The sequence below is a fragment of the Bombus fervidus genome, chromosome 4 (genome assembly GCF_041682495.2).
Source record: "Bombus fervidus isolate BK054 chromosome 4, iyBomFerv1, whole genome shotgun sequence".
Taxonomy (NCBI): domain Eukaryota; kingdom Metazoa; phylum Arthropoda; class Insecta; order Hymenoptera; family Apidae; genus Bombus; species Bombus fervidus.
Genome location: NC_091520.1, coordinates 13,178,471 through 13,204,622, shown reverse-complemented (window position 1 = coordinate 13,204,622; position 26,152 = coordinate 13,178,471). Strand labels below are relative to the sequence as shown.

The 26,152-nt window shown below is 48.8% G+C and overlaps 1 protein-coding gene across 5 annotated transcripts in view; it reads right to left on the bottom strand.

The window, feature by feature from the left end:
* Vn (membrane-bound neuregulin protein vein) overlaps positions 1-26,152 on the bottom strand; it is a 199,964-nt gene that overhangs the window by 53,193 nt on the left and 120,619 nt on the right. For all 5 annotated transcript variants that reach the window (XR_011799770.1, XR_011799771.1, XM_072002847.1 and 2 more), the window contains one exon: positions 7,952-8,094. Coding sequence is in view for 3 of the 5 variants with exons in the window: in XM_072002847.1 (XP_071858948.1) it covers positions 7,952-8,094 (143 nt within the window). In the remaining 2 variants the exon portion in view is untranslated. The remainder of the gene's footprint in view (positions 1-7,951; positions 8,095-26,152) is intronic.

Genomic DNA, 26,152 nt, shown 5'->3' with positions numbered 1-26,152 from the left:
AATTCGGTTGCCACGTAAACGGAGAAGCGTCGGAAGTCTTTCTCTATCGATCGAGCCGCGTACTTTGAACAACGCACAACCCAGCTCGTGACCCGTCTATTCTCCGACGCGTAATTTAGTAATGCGTTTTTTTTTTGTCCGTCACGTGAGTGACATTAATAAACCGTGTGTCGTGTCGGTGGTCGGCCATTAGTCTTCGACGGTAAAGACCGACAGGCGGAGGCAGGTTTCTTGTCGATCGAAAAATCGAGATAACTCTGACAGTTTAATCAAACACTATATTTTCATTCCGTACGGGCGCGGTGTAATATTTGCGCGCGCGTATATGTACCATCGATTGTATAGCGTAATTTATTTCAAATGCACGCACACTCGTGAAAGGGAAAGGCTCGCGAAGCGTATGCGCGATATCTTATCATTATCCCATTTAGCCGACCCAGCGGGTGCAGAACGCATCGTATTCCTGCTACAACTTCTTTCCGCGTTCTGGGTCGAACAGTAGCGTTGTTCGGTGCTAACAGGGTCGCCAGCTTCAACCCTTATCGCGCGTACGAAATAAATATCGCGTGCTCGACTCAAGTGTCATTCAAAGAGACGCACAAAGAATTTTTTAATGGGTCTTACAGATTCGATTTCTTTATTGAATCGCATATCTCGCGGAACGAAGCCTTGTAACCAACTAATCGCGTAGTCGATATTCCTGGGAATATCGGATGTTAATTAACGATGCGTACGAACAATTATTTTAGAGGCGATACGGCCGAAAATCGAATGGAGCTTGGAAATAAAATTTTCACAGGCAATCGAACATAGGTACACGCACACGCACGACCGCCTGCCGCGACGAAAGGAATTGCCGACAATAAATGCTCATCGATATTCGCGGTCGCATTTTTCCGCAATTATTGCGCTCGAGAATTCTGTTGCCGGTCGATTCGACAGCAGAATATTAAATATCTCGATGTTCCGTGGTCGACAGGCTTTCGCATAAACATAGCGGTAATTAGTTTTCCTAGGATTTCATTGGCTATTGCGTAGCCTTGTTTCGCCCCAAATTTCCCGCTAAGTAAATTAACGAACAGTCTACGGAAATGTCGCAGCTTTTCACTCTCTTTCCGCACTTTTTCGTTGGAAAATGCGATTCGCTGCCGGGGAATATTTGTCGGACAGATTCCACGTTCCTTGAAAGGATCTTCTCTACCCTTTCCAACTTTCATTCGCCTCGGATGGTAAATTAGCGTGGACGCTGATGGTACTTCGTTAACGAACCTATCGCGCAGAAACGATGAAAAATACCAATCTTCCCTCTGGTCGCCATAATTCGATCGATAAAAGCAAGATTTCTCACGTACAAGTAAGTCAAAGACGAAGTGGCCCGAGTAGTCGCGGGCTGATACTCGGCAAGTGGAATAAGTCCGTCAGTAACCAGACAGATTCAGGAGCGCGGTAGCTTTCGGTAATTCGTAACCAATGGCTTTTGAACGATGAAATAAAAAAAAAAAAAAAAAAAAAGAAAAAACTTGTCAGAGCTAAACTAAATTATCAGTCTGGTTCTTCTACGAGGACTTTTTTCTTGCCTTTGCGAGGTACGAGGCTGTTACGAGCACCGGCAAAACTGTCGGTCGATTTCATCGTTGAGGGCATTGTCGATACACGACGAACTCGCTGTTCGATCGTACTTGAACAAACACCGCGTCGATGACGTACGAAGACAAAGTGATCGCAGAGAAGAGATCGATCTTTATTTTCGTTGTGAATTATTTCGAAATAGCGTCGCAAATTGACAGCAGTGTAAGAGCTGTCTTCCAGCCTGGGAAAGCACACGACATATACAGACGAGTTTGCAAATTTGGATCGGTATCGACACATAGATAGCACCGCTGCTTTTCATCTCGTACATCTCAATTCGACTCGATCATAGCGAAAAGCGTCAAACTGGCGCAGCCAAACTGCAGCTCACGGAACACGATCTTATGGTACGCGAAACACGATCTGGCGCGTCTGGCTTCATATAAAATTCCATACGTTATAAGCCTGGAACCCGTCGTTCTCGATGCAGCCGGTGACGTACACGTCGTGGCCGGTTATCGCGCGAACATCGCTCGCTCGCAAAAAGAACTCGTCGATCGTGCCCGCTTGGGGAGACGAGTTAATGCTTTTACCGCTCGCTCAAAGCTCGTACACGCCCGTACTCTACGCCGCAGCCGGTTGCTCTATCGTTTCTCGCTAGGCAACAACGAGCTGACCGACGTCGCGGTGGAAAATCAAACGGCTTTCGCGGAATCAACCTTTTGATCCTGCGATTGGATTGCCAACCGAGTGGCTCGCGCTTTTCTCCGACAGTCGATCAACAAATAGGATTCCGTGTTGTTCCGTCTTTTTTATCTAGCGCGCGTGCTGCAGATACAATTTGGTGATTCGTCTGTCTACGCGTCGTTTCATTCGCCGTGGTTTCGATTCGATTCGTCGAAGCCTCGTGACTCGGATCGGCGGAACTCGGAAGGTCGCAATTTCTATTTCGCGAGATAAAGGGGCGAAGAAGAGGCGTAGCTCCTTGCCGGGCTACGAAATGGTTAGCCGAACTGTGAAAAATCGAAACAACTTTCGTGGCATCGAAATGGCGATAAATAAGCGAACAATCGTTTTTCTTTGGTGCTCGTTAGAAAACGGCTGCTCCCTCGATAATTAAACTGTTATTTCGCAGTCGAAGCTAATTAGCGACGCGATATAAACGAGGTCGAGCAAAAAGCAGCATCACCTTCGGAGAATATTCGCTTCTGATAGCGACCCTCGTAACTGCAAGCTTTTACATAATACTTCTTGTTTGTTCTTCCAGAGAGAACGAGTATTTCTTTCCGAAGAAACTGAGATGTTGTCGACTCTCCGCGTTGTGCCTTACGGCTAATGGAACCCGGCGCTATGCGTAGACGATCATAAACGTTTCAAGAATCGTTCTTTATATCGAGAGAGAAACAGACTGGGCGTAGAGGCGGTTGATGATGGCGTTGGATGCATGCGCTGTTTCGCGCACCAAACAGCCCTATTCTATTCGATTCGTTCGGTCGCGACTCCCATTGTAGAGACCCGGACTGCGCACGAAATTTCGCGCCACGTCCCGCACGTTACGTAGTAACGACGGTGAATGTATGCACGTTCTCGCGTCTATGCCGGAGAGCTAAATCGCGCGCGGTTTCTGCATCTGCATCGCATTACGCTCGGAATTGGCCGACGAATGCGATTGAAATTCGTTGGAGTGCCACTTCGCGGAACGAGCTCGCGATTAAGCAACAATTCGACGCTGTTGCCTCGCACTTGCACGGATTCTCTGCCGATCCTTTGCGCGAAATGTTCCATCCTCTTTTTCGGAACGGGCGTCTAAAGCGAGCGCGCTCGCGTCGAATCTTTCCTGCCGCGATCTCGTTCTCTGGTAGCGTGCAAATGCGAATCCAATGGGTTTCCCGTTTTGTCGGACAAGTCTTCGGGTTTTGGTTAGACGAACGTGTCACGAGGTCGAAACGAGACGACGCGTGTATACGAATTTGCTCGACACCACGCGTAGACCATTCGACAATTATTACTCGCGATACCAACGACTGTTTCGGCAAGTCCGACCAAGTTTGTATCATGCGAATGCCCGCCCAGACGCGCATAGTTTAAACGAAGGGTCGCGAAGGGCTCGTTGAGACGAACGGTCGCGATGGGAGGCGTATTTCTCTCGCGACAGAGTTTCCCAATGTTGCGTAGACCATACTCATCGAGGCAGACTCTCCAAACAGACTTCCTACTGTTGTTACCGCGTAATATTATTCATGTCTTTCTGGGTCGTCAGTTGCGGGAAGCGTCGCTTCGAACCGACAGCGCGTCTAATCCAACCAAACAACACGCAGACGATTACGAGGTGTCGGGAAATTCCTCGAGGTTCGTTTTAAGACGGATGTTTGAATTTTTCTAGTAAAAAATTTGGGCGAAAGACGTCATAGATCGTTCGTTGGGAATGTTAACGTTATATGTAGCCTCTCGATTCCTATCGCATCGATTTACTATCCTCGACAACTTGGTTCCCACGACCGCGTCAACGACCACGAGAGAATGCAAAATGATAGGTTGCACGGTTCGCTCTGCCGTAACTGGAAATATCGTTGACAGAAAATCCCAGGTGGTAGGAGGATGATCTTTCGCTATGTGTATTGCGTTTTTCTTTCGTACATGGCGCCGAACTTTGCTGCGGTGACGTGCATAATATACCGTCAGACCTGGCAAGTAGTACGGGTAAGTGGTATGAGCGACGTGTAGTCAGACGGAGCGTGTGCCGCTCCATTCCACCGAGGACGGTTGTTTATTCGTCGTTGCGAAGACAGGCCCCGAGAAATCGCGCGCGACAAGTTTTGGAGTTTCCAGCAGAGCGCGCATCTTATACGCCGAGACAATGCCGCGAGCCACGTTGCGCGTAACGACCCCCGGAGAGAGATCGTATTCGTTACACGGCGAAATGTTTTGCACCGCGCTTATCGCGCCTTTCCTGCAACATTCGCTAACGATATTCCTCCCGTGTCTCGTTTTTTAAGCGTTCGCGCTGCCTCGATGCGAAAACTCGCGATTTCTTACGACCTCGTAAAATTTAACTTTTAAGAGAACCCGTAGAAACGAGAAGAAATTTTAGGAGAATCGTGAGCCAAGAGGCTGCTGTCCCAATCGATGTAACGTTCTCCGCATAATATTAACGCGGGACGAGGCCGCAGTGTCTATCAGTCTGCGTTTAATTAATTCCTTAGGAACAATCAGCTTTATATCCGCGTCAACACGACAACATGCCAGGGGATGGCTATCGTCGTTGTCCGTAGCGTTCGCGATGTTCTACGCAGAGGGGTTTACCTTCCGCTCATAATTGTTTCTATTTCGACGTTTCGTCGCCCCTTCTAATTGCCTCTGTTCCTTGTCTCTTCGCCTCTGAAAGCATTAAACGGACTTGAGCGATTCTCCAGCACCGGATCCTTCCTCCGCTTCGCTCCGTTATCGTTATCTGGCGTATCAGTATTTAACCACGGTCATTAGCCGCGTCTCTGTTGATCATCCACTCTCCTCGTTTCGTCGTTGCTCGTTCGAGCGAGAACTTTGAAACGATCGATGTTCGAGCCACATCCGCTGCCGCTCAGGGTCGCTCTCGAGGATATCGGAGGCTGGACCGGGAAACGACTCTTTGTCCGACGCCGAAAGCGCGCTTTCTTCCACCGATTCTCGTGGTCGGTGAAATCGTACGCGCGGATAAATTGCCCGGGCCGCTGTCTTGGTTTTTACAATTTCACGGTTTCTGGCTACGCTGACGCGAGCATTCCCGTACCGTGCAAAAGAAACTCGTTCCTTTTCTCTGGCCTCGGCTCACCCTCCGCCCCGGGTATTTGACCGGTCGAGGATTTCTCTCGTGGAACTTAAGCACGAAACCTTGGCTTTTGCGCGATTCGCGTGGCGACGTGTGATCCACAAGGTCTATTTCGTCCCCTCGACGACTACGACGACGAGTTTTCTCAAATGCCGGACCGCGTCGAAACTCGTCGAAGCTTCTAACCGCGATATCGATAAACCGGAACAGCTAACAAGGCAAACGATGGAATTCCAACGGTTCCTTGGAGGTTCGTTAGATAGAGAACGCCTTGCGATGCATAATTTCGCCGATCTGCGGCTGCAACACCGATGGCTGGCGCGAGTCGGCTCTTTCCGACTAAACGACGCGGAACGCGCGCGTTATTGTATCAAGTTACACCTCCGTAGTAGTAAAGCGTGCCATTGCGACTGCAACGGCAATTGTTAAAACATTGTGCAGTGGAGAGAGCGCTCGGGCCACGAGTAGGGCACGAACATTCGAGTCGTAGTAAAAGTTTGTGGTAAATGTTATTGCAGTCTAGCTAGAGCGCTGTTCGCTCTTTCGAGTAACTCTAGGCTTATAAACATTACCACAATCTGTTACCGCAATCGAGTAGCTAACCAGTAAGGAAACAGAAGTCACGGCCGCGGCGCGTCGTGGAAATGCCCTCGAGCGTGCTAGCGACCGTAAGAATAAAAGGGCCGGTCGAGGAAAACGTGTCGAGTGATTGTTTGCCAGGGCACGTTCTTTCCATCGAGTTCACCGACGTCTTCGAGACGATACGATCGCGATCGCTTCCTTCGATCGTTCGTTTCGTCGATTCGATCGTTCGTATCGTTGCTCGTTTCGTTGCTCGAAGCGTAGTGGAGGGGAAATGCGGGTAAATTCCGCGAGAATCAGGACAACGTTCCATCGTTCCGGGATTTACGAGCCGGTCGAATGTACGCGAGTGTACACCAAAACGGGCAGCTGACCCGCCATCAGCAGTTCAGAGCTATATGAAACCCTGACGCGGCTGGCAGGGTTGTAATTGTCGCCCTTTGTCCGTCATACGAGCTCGCAGTGCCTCGGTGGCGGTGAACCGCAAGCTTTCCCGGCCTTGCTGGAACCGAGCGCCGGCTGCGCGGGCATTATCGCATCAGGTGCTTAATCCTAACTTTATCACCTACGTCTATCGGCCCACTTCTGGAATGGATCTTTCCTTTCATCGTTATTCCCGATATCGTTCCTCTTGCTGTCTCGATATTTAACCAATTTTTCCACGATTATCGTTTCTTCGATGCTACAGCTAATTTTGCAGTATTCCATACGTACGAACGATCCTTTGTGCGCGGGTCTCGGTCCGTTTCGCTTCACGTTCGGTATTTTCGGCGAGGAATTTCTCGCTCGAACACCAGCAATTCCTTCGAATTGATCCCGTATCGTGCTGGAAATTACAGCACACTGTAAACTGAATTACGCGTTTGCAGTACGAATTTCACCGTGGTCGAGCTTCGCGTTTTTCCCGGTCTAGCTGTTACCGTCACGACTGCATTTCTCAGTTGGCATAAATACCCTGGCGAAAAACGTCTACCAAATGTTGCAGGTATTATGAAAACCCATAAACTAAGGTTCCGCGCGGTGGCCTTCTGCTCGAGGTCTAGCCGGCTGTCGATCGATAAGCGCCAATGCGAACTGTTTCAGACGTTTATGCACAACGTGGTCGCATCTTTACGCGAGACGTCGACCGTAAAGGCTACACCACCGTGCCAGTGAGCCGGTACTCGCATCCTCCGTCGACGATCGATTATCGTTTCGTTCCAGACGTCCTGACCGAGTTTTCTACCTGCACTTCTCTTCCATACGTATATCTTCCATCGTATTACGAGGTAAATGAAAAATTACTCACCTTTTCGATCGTACATTTATAATTTCCGTTTGCACCGCGTTAAACTTACGTAACATATCCCAAAAGGGATCGAAAGATGTTTTTATATTCGTCTTTTATTGCGCGATATTCCCTTTCAGAACGTCACGCGATCACAAATGAAAAAAAAAAGAAAAAAAAAAAAGAAAAGAGGAAGGGAGAAGAATGATTTTCATGGCGACAATAGGGTCATCGAAATGTCGCAGGTTGCAGAGCAGTGTATCGTGAAGTCGCGTCCCGTTACGCGTACAAAACGCGCGCCTCTATTTTTTCGAGGATTCAATGGAGATTCCGCTGCGGGTGCACGCACCATCGGAGTTATGACGACAACGAGTGAAAACTGAAGCGCGCCGTGATGTGCCGGCAGGTGTTCGCCAATCGATCGATCGATCACCGGAAATCCAGCCGGCATCGAACAAAACGCGTCTCTCGTTCTCTTTGTTCGCGAACGTTCCTCCTCCCGTTTTTGTATCGACGATCGACGCTCGAATAACGAAGCTGCCGTGTTTTTAAGGATGCCAGAGTATCGTGTTTCTGCAGTATTTTTATTAATGAGATAGATAGAGACAGACATCGATTTGTATCGTGGAATAAATAGATGCTCCATTCTCGGTTAGCCTCTCGTTTGTTACAAAGATGGAACCGTACGATATGTACGCGTACACGGAAGGATCGATGATACTCACTGGTTTCCGAAACTCTCGTATCGTGAGCGACTAGAAGCTGGGCCGCGAGTGACGCTCGATGACCGGAAGTACTCTCTGCTACGCACTCGTATCTGCCGCTGTCCTCGGGTTTCGCGGAGGATATCACCACTTTCGATCTCCGCCTGCGAACAGATAACGTGATATTCATTAGACTTTCAAAACCTTGTGCCTATATAAAAGCAAAGTTTACGCCATCGACACGGGGATTTGCGATAATCGTTTGCTCTCGTAATATTCAATGGAAACGCGGCCGGATAGCGGATTAGTTCGTTTATTATCTTTCCAACAAGTACACGAATATCGAGGTGGCGTGGACCGAGCTCGCGTACCTTTCTTCGAGTCCCGGGAGAAGATTCCGCAAAGTTCGAGCAAACAGGAAGTTTTGCCTGCGCTCCCAAGGATCCAAATACACTTGCCTGCGAGCTTCCATGGGGTTTAGAGCGGTCTGAAATTTCTGGACTTCTCTATCCGGGAAAACTCGTTTTTCCGTATGAAGAAGCCGAAACTTCTGCCGGGGAGCTTTCGAACTTGCCCTCGAGACGCCGGCAAATTTAATAACTTTTCAAACACTGCGGATTACTGCCGGCGAAATTCCCTCGTAACGCAAATATATCGATAACGATCGATGCGGTTCCCGACGTTCTACCCACGTCACGTTTCTCCTCTGTTTTATCTCGAATTCCAGATTATTTCCTAAGCTACGCGTCGAAACGTATGAAAGCCGCTTAGGAAAATCGTTGCCGCCAACTTTACGCGCGATCCGTGCTCCTTCGGGAACGAATATCGAATAGGAAAACTGCTAAACTGCAAATACTCCGCTTCGACCAACGATGTTGGTTTGCAGCTGTCTCGAGACGTCGATGCGTTGGAAATTCGAAAGAGTGGAGCAAGAGAGCAGGGACAACGGAGTCCGGTAAATTCGAGAACAGGCAGTTGTTGTTGGCTTGAGATAGAAATGCAGAAGCCGGCAAGGTCGAATCGCTGGGAAGCAGCGGGGAGCGTGGCATTTCCGATCGCGAGGCAAAACGTGAGTTCGTCCTGAGATAGCTCTTTAAATTGGAAGCGATTCAACCGACTCTGGGATGGTCCCTTGTCTTCTTCCACTTGTCAGAGGAGTTTCTCGATGGCCCTGTATTACGCCGCATACTAGCGAGTCCACGTACTGGGACTCGGAAAGTTAACGGACCGAGGAGAAGAGGAGCTTGATCGTAAATCCACAGTCGGCTGGAATTCGCAGTCGGAATTTCAAGGGTGGATCTTCGACTCTGGCCGAACATGTCAGACACCGGCCTTTTTCCTCTTCGTTTCGATAATTTTCGTCTTGGTAATTCTACGCCATATTCTTAAGAACCTCGATGAAAACGTGAATCGAAGCGACGTAGAAAGAAAGAGCCGGTAAGCTTTTTGGCGGTTAAATGACGCGAATGCCACGCGCTGGCGCCATAATCCTTCGTCGATCGAATGCCACGATGGCTTAGAGGAGCTGTCATTTCGAATTGGTTTTCAAGCTTGGCTGGCGCAATTTTGAAACCGAGATAGGATAAAATGGACAGCGCCACTTTCCACTAATTCCAGCATTTCAACTGCAGCGATGATTAACGAAACGCGTGCGCAAATCGCGATTGGATCGAACGCAATATCCGTGCCCGTTGCGCCGTGAACATCCGGAGAATAATCCCTTAATTGCGGCGAGATCGATGTTTTCTCTGGTCCGTCTACGCTGTTATTAATTTCGCCGTGTTGTCTCCTGAGCGAAACTCCACACAGCTAACAACCTGTCTCGCACAATTTCATCCGTCGAACGATCTTCTTCGATCCGTGCGTCGCGATCGTGCTCCACCATTCACCATTCGATCTACCGTACGCCGTAGGAATCGAATCGAGGAATTTCGCATCGAGAACGACCGCTTTTCAGAGAGAAAGAAGCTTGCTCTTTGCTGCGAGTTCAGTCGAGATTTCGCGGAGCGAGAAGTTTTAATTCGGCAGCTCTTGGGGCGGATCGAAGCGTGACGAAAGAATTGAGAGATCGCCGAAACGGATCGAGGGACGGGGTAATTGCCCTCTCAGGTGGAAGGCCGAGAGGAGTTAAAGGTAATGAAAGCGAAGAGTAGTGCGGCGAACACAATTTGCGCGACCCCTGCATTAACTTCAACTTTTTTCCTTTACGGTCGACCTTTATGCGCCTTTTACGCGATACCTTGGTTCCACGGCTTCTTCTCCTACACCCCGTACGCGTGTTTACATAAATGTATGCACGCGGCCGATATCAGAGGATGAATACAAGATCAGCGGTGTTTTGCATTCAGGAGCTTGAATTTGCCGAAGCTTCGCGGTAAGCTTGTTCCCCGTCGTTTTCTATTTCCTACCATCGGCAATCTTACATTCGAAAGATCGAATCGTCTTTCGTAAGATCGATCGACTAGAAATTTTCCAATTGCAACGTCCTCCGAGGACGAGCATTCTCCGCGACACCCACTCTTTTGCCAGACGACGACCGACGGTTCCGAAAACGAGATTTTCATTGGCATCGTTTGCCGACCCTTTTCTCTCGCTTTTTTTCGATTACCGAAAAGCAGCAGCCCGCGAAAGGTCCGGAGCCGCACAGGTCGCAGCGAAAATATTTGCAGGAGAGTGGAGCGCGAGCGAGAGCTAAGGGCCACACGGTTTGTCGTCTGTTCATCCCCTTTAAGCGATTTCGCATGCGAGCGTTCACGAGATACGGAGATACACAGTGAACGAGAGAAACGTTGGCTGAAGAGAAGAAGAGCGGGCGAGTGGGGAAGGAAGGACGAAGAAGAGAGAGAGAGAGAGTCTGGTGCGACGGTCACGGGGAACGAGAAAAAATGAGAGGCGGAGAATGGTGGCGCGAGAGGAGCAGACGGAGAGGCGGTGGAACCACGCGCACGCCATGGATCCAGCAGAGAAGGGTTTCTAATTTGGTGCCGCGGCAAAAATCGACACTCCGTCTAGACTACCGCTACTCTCCGGTTAGTAGACGCGTATATATGCCACCGTGAGAGAGAAGAAGCTTCCAGGAGAATTCGGCCGACGGAGAATGAGAGAAAAGGAGCGAAATAGGGGGAAGGAAGAGGGTCTGGCGGAGAGAAAGAAAGAAAGAGAGAGAGAGAGAGAGAAAGAGCTGGAAGCATGGCCCGATGGAGAGGGATAAACCGAGATTTCTATTTATGTATTCCACCTCGTTCATGAGTCGGTCCGTCTTTCGCGCTCTTCTTTCATCTCGTTACGTTTTTGCGGCCGGTTAGCCTACCGATCCTCCTCCCTGGCCGTCGTACCGCCACAACGCCATCCCTCCGCGAACCCTTTTGACGCGTTCCAAAGGGAATCGATCCACGAGGATCTTGTAACGACCGGTTCAGACGAATCGCCAGTCACGCCGCGCTACGCCGCTTCCCGAACTCAAGGCCGTCTGCGGAAATTTCCTCGCAAAGTTTCCGCGCGAGGAGATAGCCTAGCGTGAGTCGACGCATCCGGACACCTTTTTCATCGAGTCCTGCTTTCGCTCCGGAGCCTTTCTGCTTTTAATTACTCTCGGCGAACGAGGATTTTTCTGGGATAGAGCCGGGAAATAAGTTGGAAAGTTGCTTGATTACCGGAGAGAAACTTGGGAGATCGATTTTCAGTCGTAACACGTCGATACGTCACGTCGATAGCGTCGCCGCAGAAGACGTTAATATTAGATGAGACGCGGAAATTAAAAGATCGGAAGGAACTTTTACGACGGAGCTGTTCGTTGCGTTGCATCAAACGGGAACCCGGTTACCCGGTTCGGATAACTTTCAAAAACATCGCAGGCTTTCGATTATGGGTACTCCGATATTCCGCAAGGTGATGTCACAGGCGTGGAGATTAGGCGGTAACTCGGAAGCTTAGCAGGCCAACCGCCTTAAGAATGGATTTTACGATCATCCTAAGTGAATGCAGCCCCTCCACTTACTCCACGAGATAAGTACGAACGCGCTAGGAGTATCTATACGTAACTTCCCCTTAACGTTTCAATAACGCGCCTCATCCTGACTTACAATCCCTATATCACTATAACACCAAATAACGCTTCTTGTACTTTGCACGAGTATCCCTCGTTTCAGCCACGTGTTAACTCGATCTCCGCCGACGCTTTTTCTCATCATATTTTCCCGCTGATCGCGTAACGAACGGGACCCAATTCACATCGGCTGGCTCATAAATCTCGCTCGACGCAATAACGTTCGTCAAATCGTCGTTCAGCCCACGTACTCGCCTACGTCTCGCGAACAAAAGCAAGTGCGATCGCACCGCTGTTACGCGATCGTTTGCCGGCACGTTAATTCGATATCGTTGATCCTCGATATCGGACACACGCTCGTCGAACGTTTGCGATTTTTGCTTCGATTTCTTTATTTCTATGGACCGTGTGTTTCCCCGTTCGCCTACTTCCGGGCAGAATTCACGACTAACTACCAAAGCGCTCGACGAGCCGCGATAAAACCGAAGCTGGACGTCGCTCGTACCACGCGATGTTACGAGCGTCTCTAGCGCAATTATTGCCAGACTCTCATAGAGAAATTCATTTCCGCGACACGTCCCACGGTGCACCTTTCGTTTATTAACGTTCCACCGGATTTAGACTGTCGCGCTAGATCCCTTTCTGCCATGTCCCTGCTGGCCGTGTTATCAAAACTCGTTCGGCCGGCCCATTCTGTCTCGCGATTAATACGAATTACGCATAGCCCGTTTTCCGCGGCTTATTTCGACTGGTAAACCCGCGGCCTGCATTAGAGATAATAGCCGCGCGGTACGCTTATTTGCGCTTGTAACGCTGCTCTTTCCCCGTTTTCGCTGGGTTGTAATTGAAAAACACACGTAGGGAACGCAGAGCTGGCGTTTAATCGCCAGCAAGTAGAAATTGATAGTTCCGAGAGCGTCCTAAAGTCAATTAGCCGCACGGAATTTCTATGACAAAGCGACTTTCTATTCGAAATTAAATCTAGAGTAATCTCTGACAGGCTTTTCGCTCGCGTCGTTTCGCCGAGAAGTCGCCGTCATGCGGGTATTTCGCTTAATTTCCCTCGTCTGTCCTTCGCTTTTCCTCCTCTCTTCCTTTTTTTATCCCTTGTTACATTTGCCCAAAGGGACCCGAACGCGATGTCGCGACGGAACGAGAAAAAGTGACGCGAAGAATTTGTCAAGAAATTCTGCTCACCTGAGCGTTCTCGCGAATAAGAATGGAGCCTCGCGCTCTGCGATTTCGCAGTCGCAATTTTTCCAGGACCTCTCGAGCTTTTTCTTGCCTCCTATCGAAAAACTACCGCCGAAGAAGTGGCACGGATTTTTCGTGGAAGAACATTTACGATACACGCGCGAATCTATGCAGCAAAGAACGCGTCGTTAGATAACTACGACACGGTTTGAAACGGTATTCGCACGAATAGTGGACGAACTCGCGCCTTTGAAAGTAGACTCCTGATATCGGAGGATCGGAAGTATTCCTTGAATACGACCGATTCGATTGACCAACGACGTAGAATGGATTCCTAATGGCGAACGCCGCTGCGAATGGCGAGCGAGGACTATCTGTCTTGTAATGGAAACGGCATGTCGTGCACGAGCACAGCGACGGGGTGAAAAAGAGATACACGCCGAAAGGGAGAAAGAGGGAAGCGCTGCTTTCTTCGCCCCTTCTCCTTCTGGCCCTTCTGTTTTTCTTCCATCCCGTGGAAGCAGTTAATGGTTTTCTTTTGGCCGGCTGGCTCTCTGCGTTAGTGCTTCTGTCGGTTGAACCGTACGGCTTGCTCCTCTCTTTCCGTCTTCTATAGACGTTTTTCTTCGCTCAACGTCGACCGCGTCCACCCGTTCTCCCGTTGTTCCATGAAATTCTTCCGAGCGCGATTGTATCGAGAATCGGTAGCGAGACCCGCGCGTTTTGTACCGTGGACATCGACGCGAACAACCTTTCAAGGACGCTCGATAAGGCTTTCTTTTCTATTATCGGTTCGTCCAAGTCCTATTCTACCCGGGCTCTTTTTTTACTTGGCTCGCTCTCGCGAATCGAGACGCGTAGCTGAGATTCGACGGCGAACGAGTCGACCGTGAGCTGAAATCAGCAAGTTGCAAACGCGTGCTTTCACGAGTGCTTCGTGCAACACTGCGCGCCACCATTCGGCCCTTCTGAAGCACGCTATGAAAGAGGAAGTAGAAACTACGAAGATCGTGTTTCTGATAGGTGACAGAGGAGCAGGTGGGAAGGACAGGGTAAGAACCGTAGAAGAAATAAGAGAGAAAGACGAGGAGAGAAGTTGGACGAATGCGAGAATCGCGAAAGATTCGGTGTGGAGCCAGCGAAACGTAGAGAAACGCGACACGATCGGTGGGACGCGCGCGTCTGACTTATGGTCGACGCGAATTCCTTTCGGCTCGGTGACGTAGCCTTGTGACGTAGTCCGGTGACGATCGTCGCTCGAACCGAGCAATTTCGGTAGACTTTCGTCAGGCGACGCGGTATCGAATTACGTCGGTATGTTGTCTGGAAGTCACCGCGTCTGATTTAACGAATCAGTTACGTTAGCGAGATACGAATAACGATGGCCAGACAACGCGACGCTTCTCGGTAGTCACCGACGAGACTCTGAGCGTACTTTCTAATTTTAGTCGGGACAGTTCAGTGCCGTAGTTTTCGGTTCGTAGCCAAGCGCGTTTTCGCGTTTCGATCGTCCCGCGTTTCCTTCCTGATGCAGTTTTCTCTCCGTTCTTATTCTTATTTCCATCGAATTTGATTCGCGTTCGAAGTAACCTCGGGCGAAAGGCCTTTATCCCAAAGACGTAACGTCTCGTTGCAGGCTCGCGGAAACTCGCGAAAGTAATTCGAGCCGATTCGATTTCGACCTCCTATCGTTAGTTGTAATTTTAATCCAGCGGGGAACATTAACGCGAAACGAGCGGCGCGCGTTAACGATGCCGTAATTCCGGCGAGTTCCAGTGATCAGTGAACATCTACGAGGTCCGGAAGGCCAAGCTGAATTCCCGAACAGAAGGAAAACTCCGACGCCGCGGGCTCCCGGTGGACTGTTCCTGAGAAATAGTCCGGATCCGTTCCCATCGGGATTCCAACTCTCGTCGTGGCAGCTCGTTAAGCCGCACGGATTTTCCCGAGCATATCACGCGGAATTCCGCGTCCCATGTGGGATGAAATTTCGATTTCGAGTTTCACGGCGTTTGTGAACTCGCGATAAAACATTCCGATGATCGACTCTCTCTCTCTCTCTCTCTCTTGCCTTCTCTCGTTTCGGAAGGCTCAAGGTATATCCCGCATTGTTTCAAACTTTCCACGTCACGACTCGAGTGGCGCAAATTTTACTCGTGGCTGATTCGCTCGCGTAAATACCGTTATCGGTAAATTCACCTTCGAGCGACTCCTCGAAGAAATTTTCCAAAGATTCCAGCTTCTCGAAGAAGCCTCCGTGACGAGATGAATGCCTTTTTCGGACAAAGAAGGGTCGTACTACGGAAAACTGGCCGGATTTATGGCGTCCGTCGTTTTTCCGAGCGGACACTCGGTTGAAAGCGCGAGTCTCTGCGGCCCGGACGAAATATCAGAAAGCGGAGCTTCCTCCGTCTAAGCGCAGGTAGTCAAAAGCCATGGCGTTCGCACGCTCGCTTGGTTATAAATACTGTGACCCATCAATGCCACTGCTGCGCCACCATTCAGAGTCGCGACAGGAACGAAGGAGCGGGGTATAAGGAAAGGAGAAGAGCTTAATGCCTTGACTGGTGAAAGAACTGGTGCTCCTCGCGTGCTGGCTTACCAGCCATATTCTTTCGTTATTTTTCACCCCCGATGTTACACCAACTTTTTCGTCTCATCACCATCTGGTTTTTCCACCACAAGCTGTGAAACGTTCGCAAAACGTTCCACTCGGGTGCGACCGTCGCATCGCTTCGCGTTGCGTCGCGTTGCGTCGGTCTGTTTCTCGACGATCTGGACATTGAAAATAATATCCTACCGTCGAGACGATAAATTATGGAAGCGAGACGAATAGAGCGTGTCATTTATGTAAAACAGTTTAGTCTGGTGTCGCGGTCGATGATTTATCCGGCGCGTTAAACAAACGTAGAAATAAAGCATCGCTGCAAAGACGCTTGTTTTATTTTAATCCAATCATTGGCTGGGCTCGCGGCATTCGTTTTTCTCGCCACTCGATATTCGTTTCTTTCAATAATATCCCGTTGCGTTTCGCAACTGGTCCCGCGTTACATTAGCCTGCAGTTGTTCGCTTTAATTTGCAATTCCGTTTCTCGCGACTTCAACAACGCGATCGCTCATTCTCTTCGCCAGGAATCATAACGTTCGTCTCTTTGAAGGTAAATGTTTCGTGCAAGCAACGTTTTATGCGGCTCGTCCCATTACCGTTTCACCCTTTCTATGCATTTTTCAGCCACCTTTTCACTCTTCATCCGCGTTGTTACGATCTCTCGTTTCAGTTCGATCAAAGCGCCTTGGGATCGCGTTATTGCTGTTCGCCCTTTGCGTCTCGTTCGACCAGAAAACAAACTGCGATATTATTTCGCTTGTTTTCATATTAATCGCTCGTCGTTTCTGCAGCACCCTCTTCTCAGCTCGTAGCTCGCTTACGTGTTCCGCTCCTCTCGCTTTTCCAACCTCGGCTCAGATCGTTTTTCCTTTGTTCCGTGTCAAATCGAAACGAATCGCGAAGATCCTCGCACGATCGTCGATCGTATCGAAAACCATCAGCTGGTAGACGCAAGATCGTGAGCTACGTGTGCGAACCATTCGATATCCTGGAAAAAGGTCAAACGATTCTGCAGTCGATGGCACAGATATCGGAACAAAGGTCTTGGCTCGAAAGTCCGGCGGCTGGCTGTTTGGGCGGTCGCGAAGAAAAGAAGCCGAAGAATCTGGTATAGTTCTTGGCGAGGATGAAGTGGCCTACGACGGTGAAGTCCTCTAGAGTTTTCGAGCGCTCGCTCGTATTCGCCTGCCCGCGCCTCTAATCTCGCCTAACCATCGAGTCGCACTCACAGCCTCTTTCAGTGCAAAAGTCTTCTTCGTCTACATCTATACAGGGTGTTTTCGAAATCGTTATGCAACTTGAAACAACATACCTCGTGTTAACACGTGTCGTTATTTGCCTTTGGAACATATATCTCAAATCCTATATTCTATCCTATTTTCCCTTATCTCGCATCACACGTTCTACGTCGTGTCTTCCACAAGCAATACTTTACTTTCCATACCTAATACCTCAAAGATGGCACATTAGACTCGATAATCACTCTCCGTCTTTCCACACACTGGATATCTTATATCCAACATTTAATATCCATCATCCCACATCCAATATCCCAAATTCATTTCACAGATCATATTCACATCCCACGCTCTACATTTCACATATTTTATCTGCTACCCTACAATATATCGCACAGTAACGGTAGCTAGACAAATTGGGTAAATTAAGCAGATCACGAGATAGTCGAGTGCGCCTGTACTTAACGAATGTTCAAACACGATTTTCTCGAAAACGGTGCTCCACGTGGAAAAATTGTATTCTATATTTTCCACTTACTTTTACACGAGGAATCATTTCTTTTCCGGGTGCAGCACGATTTCAGGAACACCCTGTATATTGCGGGTTACGCCCTGATTCGTCAAGAGTCACCTTAACTCTCCGTTCCTCTTCGCTCGCATTTCTCCTACCTTCCTTCTTCCTCTCTGGCTTTCCTCGTTTTCTCCCCTTTCGAGACTGCGTTCGACTTCCGCCTCGTCCAGCTTTCCACTTCGCAAAAGTTACCGTTAGCGACCACTTCCGCTTCTTTGCCCCGACAGGAGGGTGATCTTGGTCGGGCCGACTGCCCTTTTTCATCGCGAAATTTAGTTTCGTGACCTTTCGGTCTAATCTTACGACTACGGCGATTACTCTTTGTCCCTGTCCCCTTTCTGTAACGTCCTCTCGGATAGAGCAGATGAAAGAGTGCGAGATCGCGTATTCTCATCTCCGGTCACGTTAATTCCATCGAAATTTTCTGATGCGAGATAGAGATATTAGGTCGGCAGGCAGTTTTTGTAGCTGACTTCATCATCAAAGTTGTGGCATCGCCCTCGAATCCCTCCGAGACAAAAACAGCTTTTGTACCTACCCTTCGATTCTATCTTTCGTCAATTGATCTTTCGTGAGGTTTGCTTTTTATATGGCACGGGAGCCCTCTAAGCCCTTTTTTCGTTGCTCGACGGCATGAATAATTTTAGAAAATGTTCTTCAGCCCCGCATTCTTTTATCCTTTATTTAACGCCTAGCAGAGTAATCGATCCTCTCGAGAAGTTATCGAAAGCAACTTTTGTTGTCTACCTTCTCTTCGTGGAATCTTTTAATAGTTTCGTAAAGTTTGCAGAGGGCAGGTTTCCTTCGCGTTCATCCGCGACTCGTCAAGATATTTCTAGCGAATCAATGGTTAGAACGAAGAGAAAGAGAGAAAGAGAGAGAGAGAGAGAGAGAGAGAGAGAAAGAAAGAGTACGCGGTTCGAACAGACCGATTTAAATCTAAGCAGAGTGTTGGCAAGAGCGTCGAGTCTCGTCTTGCTCGCTCTTCTCTCCGCGGATGAGAGTCTCTTCTCGGAGTCTTGGTTTTCCTCTCTCGCACCTCCGCCTTCCTCGCGCGTTCTCTTCGCTCTTCTCTCGTCCGACGTGCCCGGCTGTGAGTCATCCACGGAGAACGGAGATGCTGGACCTTGTCGCGAATCTAAATAAATACGGACACGCGCGCGAAAAACGAGGCAGAGGGAGGATCGTAGTTGAGAGTCTGGGCACGGGGTGCGGCCGGCTACCGAAACATCGCTTAGAAATGCGTGAGTAAGAACCTTAGCCCGTGGTAAATTTATATCCTCGCGGCTTTCGCCGTGCCTTTCAGACTGTCCGTCTTCTCCACGGCCGACCACTTTCTTTCTTCCTCTACGAGGGAGCGGGGGTGGGTATCGTGGCAGAAATTCGTAAAAGGATTACGCGCAGGCTGACCGAGTAATACGAGAAAAGTTGTTGAAAGTTGGGAAAAGAGGCTTTTAAAACGGAATAAAGTACAAAAGCTCGGGGTCGAAGAGGCGTGAAAGAGATTCGGGTATAACGAACCGCGTCGTCGTTCGCGTTCATTGGGATCGTTGGCGACGACCGCACCGTCCCAACGAAATTGTTAAATTATAAACTAACGCGTTACAGTTGGCCGACGGCTTGGTAATTTGATTCGCGAGTCTGCCGCGTCTGGCTGGATTTTCTCGAGCGTGCAAGGTCGTGCCCTCTCGTCTCCGGCCGGAACAATCGATTTTTCCGAACGAGAGCCTGTTCGTTGCGAGCGAACGAAACTTCCAACGCTGTACGTTCGATTCCGCGGTCGTATTTCTCCGTCACGTAAACGCGTTTCCGAATTTCCACAAAGTTACAACGTACCCATACTCCGTTCGCTACGATCGAAAAGAGGAACGATTATCGATTTTCGGTGACGAACGAGATAGCGTCGCAAACCAATTACGACGAGGAGGAAAAACGAATAAAAATAGTGGCGGGACACGACCGCGTGTACGACGGGAACACGACGTATTTATTTCGCTTTTCTAATTAACGATTAATTCGCGAATGCCGTGTCCTTTTCCACGGCTTTCATGTAATGGAACAAATTACCACAAAGCAAGGGTCGCGACTAAAAATGGTAGTTCGCCTTATGGATGGGTTGAACCTTTTTTGCGAGACAACGAACCATCGCCAAGCGCGCGTTTGGAGAAGCTCCGCGTCCAAGCTTTGGCCACGGATGCCCATCAGTTTTAATTAATTATTAATTTGCCGTGCACAAAGGCACCGACCTCCCATTCGACCCCGTGACTCTCTTGACGCAGTCTGGGATCCTTCTCTTTCCGCGCCACGTGAGCAGCTCTGATGCTTCCACGGCGAACGTCGACGGCCCTCTCCTCCGTACCAAAATTTCATGCAGGTTCCATTATGAGCGTCGGGGTCTTTAAAGGAAGAAACCCGCGCGAGCGGAACGCCACGAATATTCTTAATTAATCGTTACTAATTGCCGAGAGCAGATTGTATATTCCTTGTAGTAACGGTGGGAGAAAGCGTTCCTCCCTTTCTCTCTGCTTTTGTTTCCACCTCGTTGCTTTCTCGTGAACTACTAATACCGTTGAGAGGACGATTGGCTGGTTTTCACGGCGTAATTTCCAAGTCCCTTCGCAAATGGAAGATTCGACTCGGAGCCTCGTGAAGCAGCTGCAAGAAAAACCGTAAGTCCTCTGTTTTAGGGGCAGAAAACGGGCAAAGTTTCCAGACGCCCTTTCATAAATATTCCAACGATGCGAAGGGTTAATTGCACCGGAACGAAGCTAGGTTTCGCCCTCGTTTCTAGGGATTAGTCGAGGCGGTCGAAGGTTGCCCCGCGCATTTCCGGCATGCTCGAACGATCGGTCAGCCGATACATTTTCCCCTCCAAGGAATCTATAAATATTTGATTCGAGCCGAAGAGTACCGCAGTAAGTTAACCCCGAACCGTTGTGGATCAACCGTGGAAAATCGCCAGTTGATTTTACCCCCGCAACCCTTCGCCCCGCTTCGATCCTCCGACAGCGACGGGTGCTCTCGTTCGGCCTTTACCCTCACCGCGTTCGCAGTCCAACTTCGTTTTCCACGTGGAGGGTTTCGACAGGGTAAACTGGCCGATATGCCACTGTCATTGGACAACATCCAACCGGCGTCGCAATTGCAACGAAGCAGATGGGTAAAGGGAGCGGTGGAGTTGCCGTTGCGCTATGCCACCGGGAACGGAAGAAACACCTTGCAGATGTCTCAGGTATCGGCCCCTTTCCAACGTCTCAACCCCCGTTCTTCCTTTTTGTTCCCTGGAAGGAAGAGGGCGGCGACTTAATCGTGTTTGGCTGTGGTCCAGGACACGACCAAAGTTACCAGAAGCTTGTCGGTCGGTCACAGTTATCCCCGAAAGTACGTTTGTTTCATCCGGTAGCGGAGATGCAACGAACGCGAGCAGCCCGCTCGTTTAGTCGTTAATTTCGTTCCTCCTGGCAGCAACGTCGGTGAGGGCGGTTCGTTCTTTTTCCTTTGCCAGTTCGCTCGACTCAGTGGCTGCGATATTTTTTTCTCTCTTTCCTTTCCGCCCACGATTTTCCGTTCTCCCACACGCGATTGTTCCGCGCTTTTTCAACCGCAGTAATCCTCTGGCAGTGACCGGCCAGACGCTAGCCAAAAGAGTCGCCCTTAAAGTACCTCCTGTGGGAGAAGAATTTTTTTAATGAATGGTACCGCGAATCCACCCGGCTTACCGGGAATTTCGAACTCGACCGGGCAAACTTCGTGGGAGCGCCTGCTGTTCCGCCGCTTCCGGGAAATTCCTTAAATCAACCTTTCGGCCGTGTCAGCATGCCCTGTCCGTTACGGTCTCCTCTACTGTCCTCGTTATTCAACTTCAAAGCGGATCGACTACGTCCCGACCGAACCTTGACTAGAAATATTTTATACGGACGAACGAGGGATTCGGAAAGCGAGAGGGAAAGTGAATTTTGCGATCGATCGCAACTCTGGATCGCGAAACACTTTCAAAGGTCTGGAGCATCTGCTTCCAAGTTCCGGCAAGTTTGTCGGATCAACGAGAACTTCTTGACGACCGACTGTCCGTTAACGATGTAACAAGTTCCTGCGAATAGCTGTGCGTGGAAGAGGAATGGAGCGAAGAAAGAGAAAGAGAGAGAGAGAGAGAGAGAGAGAGAGAGCGAAGCCTCGAATTTATACGCGCAAATAATCCGAAATAACCCGGCAAGTCCGTTTCTCACGTTAATACTTAACGATCAAGATATATTAATCTCCGCCGCCCCGGCGAGCTTTCCGTGTTCATTACGAATTTCACTTCGCCTCCCTGCGGCACCCGCGCTCTTCAAGCATTAAATTAATAACTACCGCACCGGCATGATAGGATTTCGCAGATTTTGCCAGCTATTTCTGTCTACTGCTTACGTAGATAATGCCTCGAGTCTTCTTATCGCGGCACGCGCGCGGTGCCCTACTTTGCGATTTCCAAAAATGCCCCACGGATCCCCGAACTGCCTCGCGGGCCCGCTCTCATTTCCAGACTGCTTTGGTTCTACGCTGATTTCGCCGGAAATTCCTTTCTAGTTAACACTACATTCTACATTTTTGCGTCGAGCCTCGTTACACTTGCGTACTAATCGATTCCAGTTTTTCATAAATTTTCGACAACTACCTGCTTGTTTCGTAACAGGGCAAATTTTCTTCTCGAAATGAAACATCAAAGTAGAAGGAACTTTAATAACATTTGAGCACTGGATACTCCGCGATCCCTACGCGACGTTTCAGTAACTTTTTTCCCGAGAACAGGAAGGGTTTCGTCGAGAGAAAATTTCGTGCGTGTGCACAAAGAGACGGCCACGGACACCGAGGGAAAGGCGAGATTCGCGAAATAATAGGCAGCGCGAGTTGCCGTTTGTTCGTCGCGCTTGTGCTACCTTTCGCGAGTATTTTTACTGCACTCACATTCTGCGCTCGTTTAAAAGTTACCTGTCACTTGTCGTGGGCAAAAGCTCGCAAGCAGAAAAGAGGAGGAAATTTTGCCGTTTTATTTCGCGCGTACGCGTAAAATTGACAGAACATGCGATTCATTCCTTTCTTGTATTGCCGCCGACCAAGGCGACGAGAATTTTTATCTGTAACGATACTCGTTTCGATACGAAGCTCGCTTGTCTCGATCGTCCATGGAGCTGAGTTTCGCGTCTTCGACGATCTCGCAGTCGAACCATCGTACGATTCGATCGAATTTATTTCTTAAACGGGTCAAGTACCAATTTAGTACGACAAGATCGCGTAGAGAATACCAAGTCCTAAGAAGAAAGAAAGAAAACGATACAGAATAAGCGAGCAACAATAAAGACAAAAGAAACGTAATAGAAGACAAACGAAAGTTGAGCATGCAATAGACCAGACCAGCTTATCGCAGGGAAGTTAGACATCGTATAGCGAACTTCTTAAGGTGCTACCATTTTCCACGAAAAGATCAATTTTGTCGGTATAGGAGTCAGCGAAAGAGCATATTCGGCAAAAGGGATCGACAACATTGAAGATTCGAGACCAGTAAGACGATTGTCTAAAGACCATTGACGTCTTAGAGGAACAGGTTGCTACGTTAAAATTGACAAGTGACGAAATGGTAGCGTCGTTGGTTTGTCCAACTAGATAATAGATAGGTAATCTTGCAAAGGAATCAAAAATATGCAACTCGGTTCATCGAACTTCAAATGTAGCAATATCCAACGTTTCCATTAGAGATCTATAACCATAGCTACGATCGACGCAGGATGTCCCATTTTAAAATGGTAATCTGATCTGGAATTAAATTTTCCACAAGCGTTACGATACCTGACATACAGAGAAATAGCTTTCCGAACGATCGAGCGTTGAAGCATACGAGGGCGAACAAGTAACCTACGGATATGTAGGTATATGCAGGTATATTAATTATTACACATTATGCTCGTACACATGTTGTGTCAACGGCAACAGCATTAGTAGTAAGAATATAGCGATAATACCGCGCGTACGTTGCTACCATTACCGCTCCAGTTAGCGCTGATATTAATAACCGTAACCGTGAATATTAACACCTCGAGTCGTGGATAACGATTATGCGACGTATAAGGGAAATGGTAAAGGGAGGGACAAAGTACCTATTCGTGGCAGTTCGTTTTGACGAGTTACGGGAAGACTCGTTATTGACAGAATGTGACGAATTTCGAGCAATTTTCATCAACGCAACGTACTCGAGACCTTTTTAATAGGATGCGCGGATGAATTTTCCACGGTCCACGAGTTTCGGCTTAAAAGTAACCGCTGCCACGCGGCTCAGCGAATCGCGTTGCACGTTTGATCGCCCCTGTTTTTTTCACCCGCCTATCGCTCTCTAAACGTTTCGTCAACTGGTAAATGTAGAACGTTTGTTTTATTGTTGGTCATAGAAAGAAAAAAATGTATACCGAATTCGACCGGGACGAACCGAAACTGGAAGCTTAACGAAAATAATCGTTTCGTCATCCGGAGAAACAGACAGGTGTTGGAACGTAAAACAGGAGGAGGTAAAAATTTATATACGAGGGAAGAGTTTGAATCGCGAGAAGATAAAGAGTGCGGTCGATTATGCGACCGTGGCGAAACCCGGCGCTTGTCAGCCGTGAAAACAGACGCTGGTTTCGAAGCTGGTCCATGGCGTTGGCGGTATTTCAATGAAAATCCTGTGCAGTTCGAGAAGTCGGAGAATAAGCGACGGCGCACACCCGAATAACTCTGTCCATCCTTCGCGAGCTCGTCCGGCCTCTGGTAAATTATACACACGGCCCGGTCGTATTCGTATGCGTTTCTGGAATCGAGAACCGTAAAGCTGAGATACTGCTTGAAAAGCCGGCTCGAACGGCCGAGCTTTTAAGCCTGGGAAGCTCGCACGCCGTACCTCGTGCACCATTCTTTCGCCCTCTGTTCCGAATAAAAGCGAACAGCCGACGCGTCTGCGAGAAACGAAATCGCGCGCTGTAAAATTGATGCGCTCGATAACAAAGGGTCAACGAGACTGCAATTTCTTTTTCATTATTATAAAAGTCGGCAGTTTTAATAGCGGTCGGTAGCTGCAAGTTTTTCGTTCACCCCGCAGACTTAATCGAAATTGAAAACCAACGACAGTACGGGATGGTCTCCGTTTCGACGGAGAGCTAGGCCGAACGAATCCTATTTTGCGTAAATCTGCATTCGACCTGGCTGGCTGCTGATCCGGGCTAAACTCCGTGGCCAGAAAGTATATTTATCGACAGAAATGCGAGATAGTTCGCTCGCGTATGCAAATGTCGGTTGATTTTTTTTATCGGCGACCACGCAAGCGATAGGGATCGAGAATGAGATCGGAGGCTTTGAGACGAAAGCGAAGCAACTTGACTCCAGGCGGCCGGATAAACTTTATGACTTAAGCGCTCGCTTTCGAGGATCTCGTCGATGAAAAGTGTTCGTAACGAAGCGCGACGCGCATAAAGATCCCCGCGTCATCGTGATAATGGCTCCCGCGTGAACTCTAAATTGCTTGTTAAAAATCTTGTTGACTTTGCCGCTTTGTTTACTGGGGACTACGGCAGCCACTCGCCTTCGAGTTTGTAGCAGGCTTTGGATTCTTTTTCAACCGTCTCGCGATAAAATTTATCACTCTCGTGCCACTCTTACGGAATAACAGACTTTGGAAAAACTTTTTAACACTTTTTGTTTCCGTCGACGCGACGTTTAGAACATTCGAAGAGAAAGACGTTGATTCCTCGTTGGACTAGAAAATTACAACGTAAGGAATCGAGGAATCAAAGAACTTCTTCCAACTCGAGCGCTTTCCTTCGCCGCTGTGATGAGAATCGACAAGTAGAAGAGGCCCGTGCATGGTCAGACGTGCTCGATACGACCGTGTTTCGCGTCTGAACGCCACAAATCTTTTTCGCAGCCTATCCATTCGAGCAGAAGGATAACACTCTGTTTCAACCACCAAATCCTCCTAAATATTTCCTATCCGATTCACTTTTCGATGCTCTATGAGATATTATACCGATCGTAGATGACAAGAACCAAGCCTGGCTAGCATTTCCATTTTCGTGTTTATTGGATCAGGAACGTTTGTGCATCGATGTCCCGTTTGTTTGCGCATAAATATTGATGCCGCGAGCCTCGCGAAGAGGAACCGGCGCCCGTTTCCAAGCTTCGACTACGAACACAGTTCACGTCACGATCAGTCTGGACGGAGACTACAAAGAGAAATCGAGAAGCGTATTTCGTAAAGCGTGTGTCACTTGCCGAGGTTTAGGCATTAAAACCAGGTATCGTTTGAAGCGTTCGGATAGGTTTTCAGTTCGTTTACAGTGTGGAACGTAAGTGGTCGAAAGTGACCACGACGTTTCTATTGAACGGAAATTTCGGCTCTTCGTAGTTAACGTCGACACGAGCTTTTACGTAACAGATTTTTTTTCAACACGCTCACCGGAAACACGTTCGGCATCTAATCGATAGAGCCAAAGAACAAAAAGCCGCGGGGCGTATCGCTTCTAACGGACTAACAAAAGAATAATCGATAGGTCGTAAAAATAAT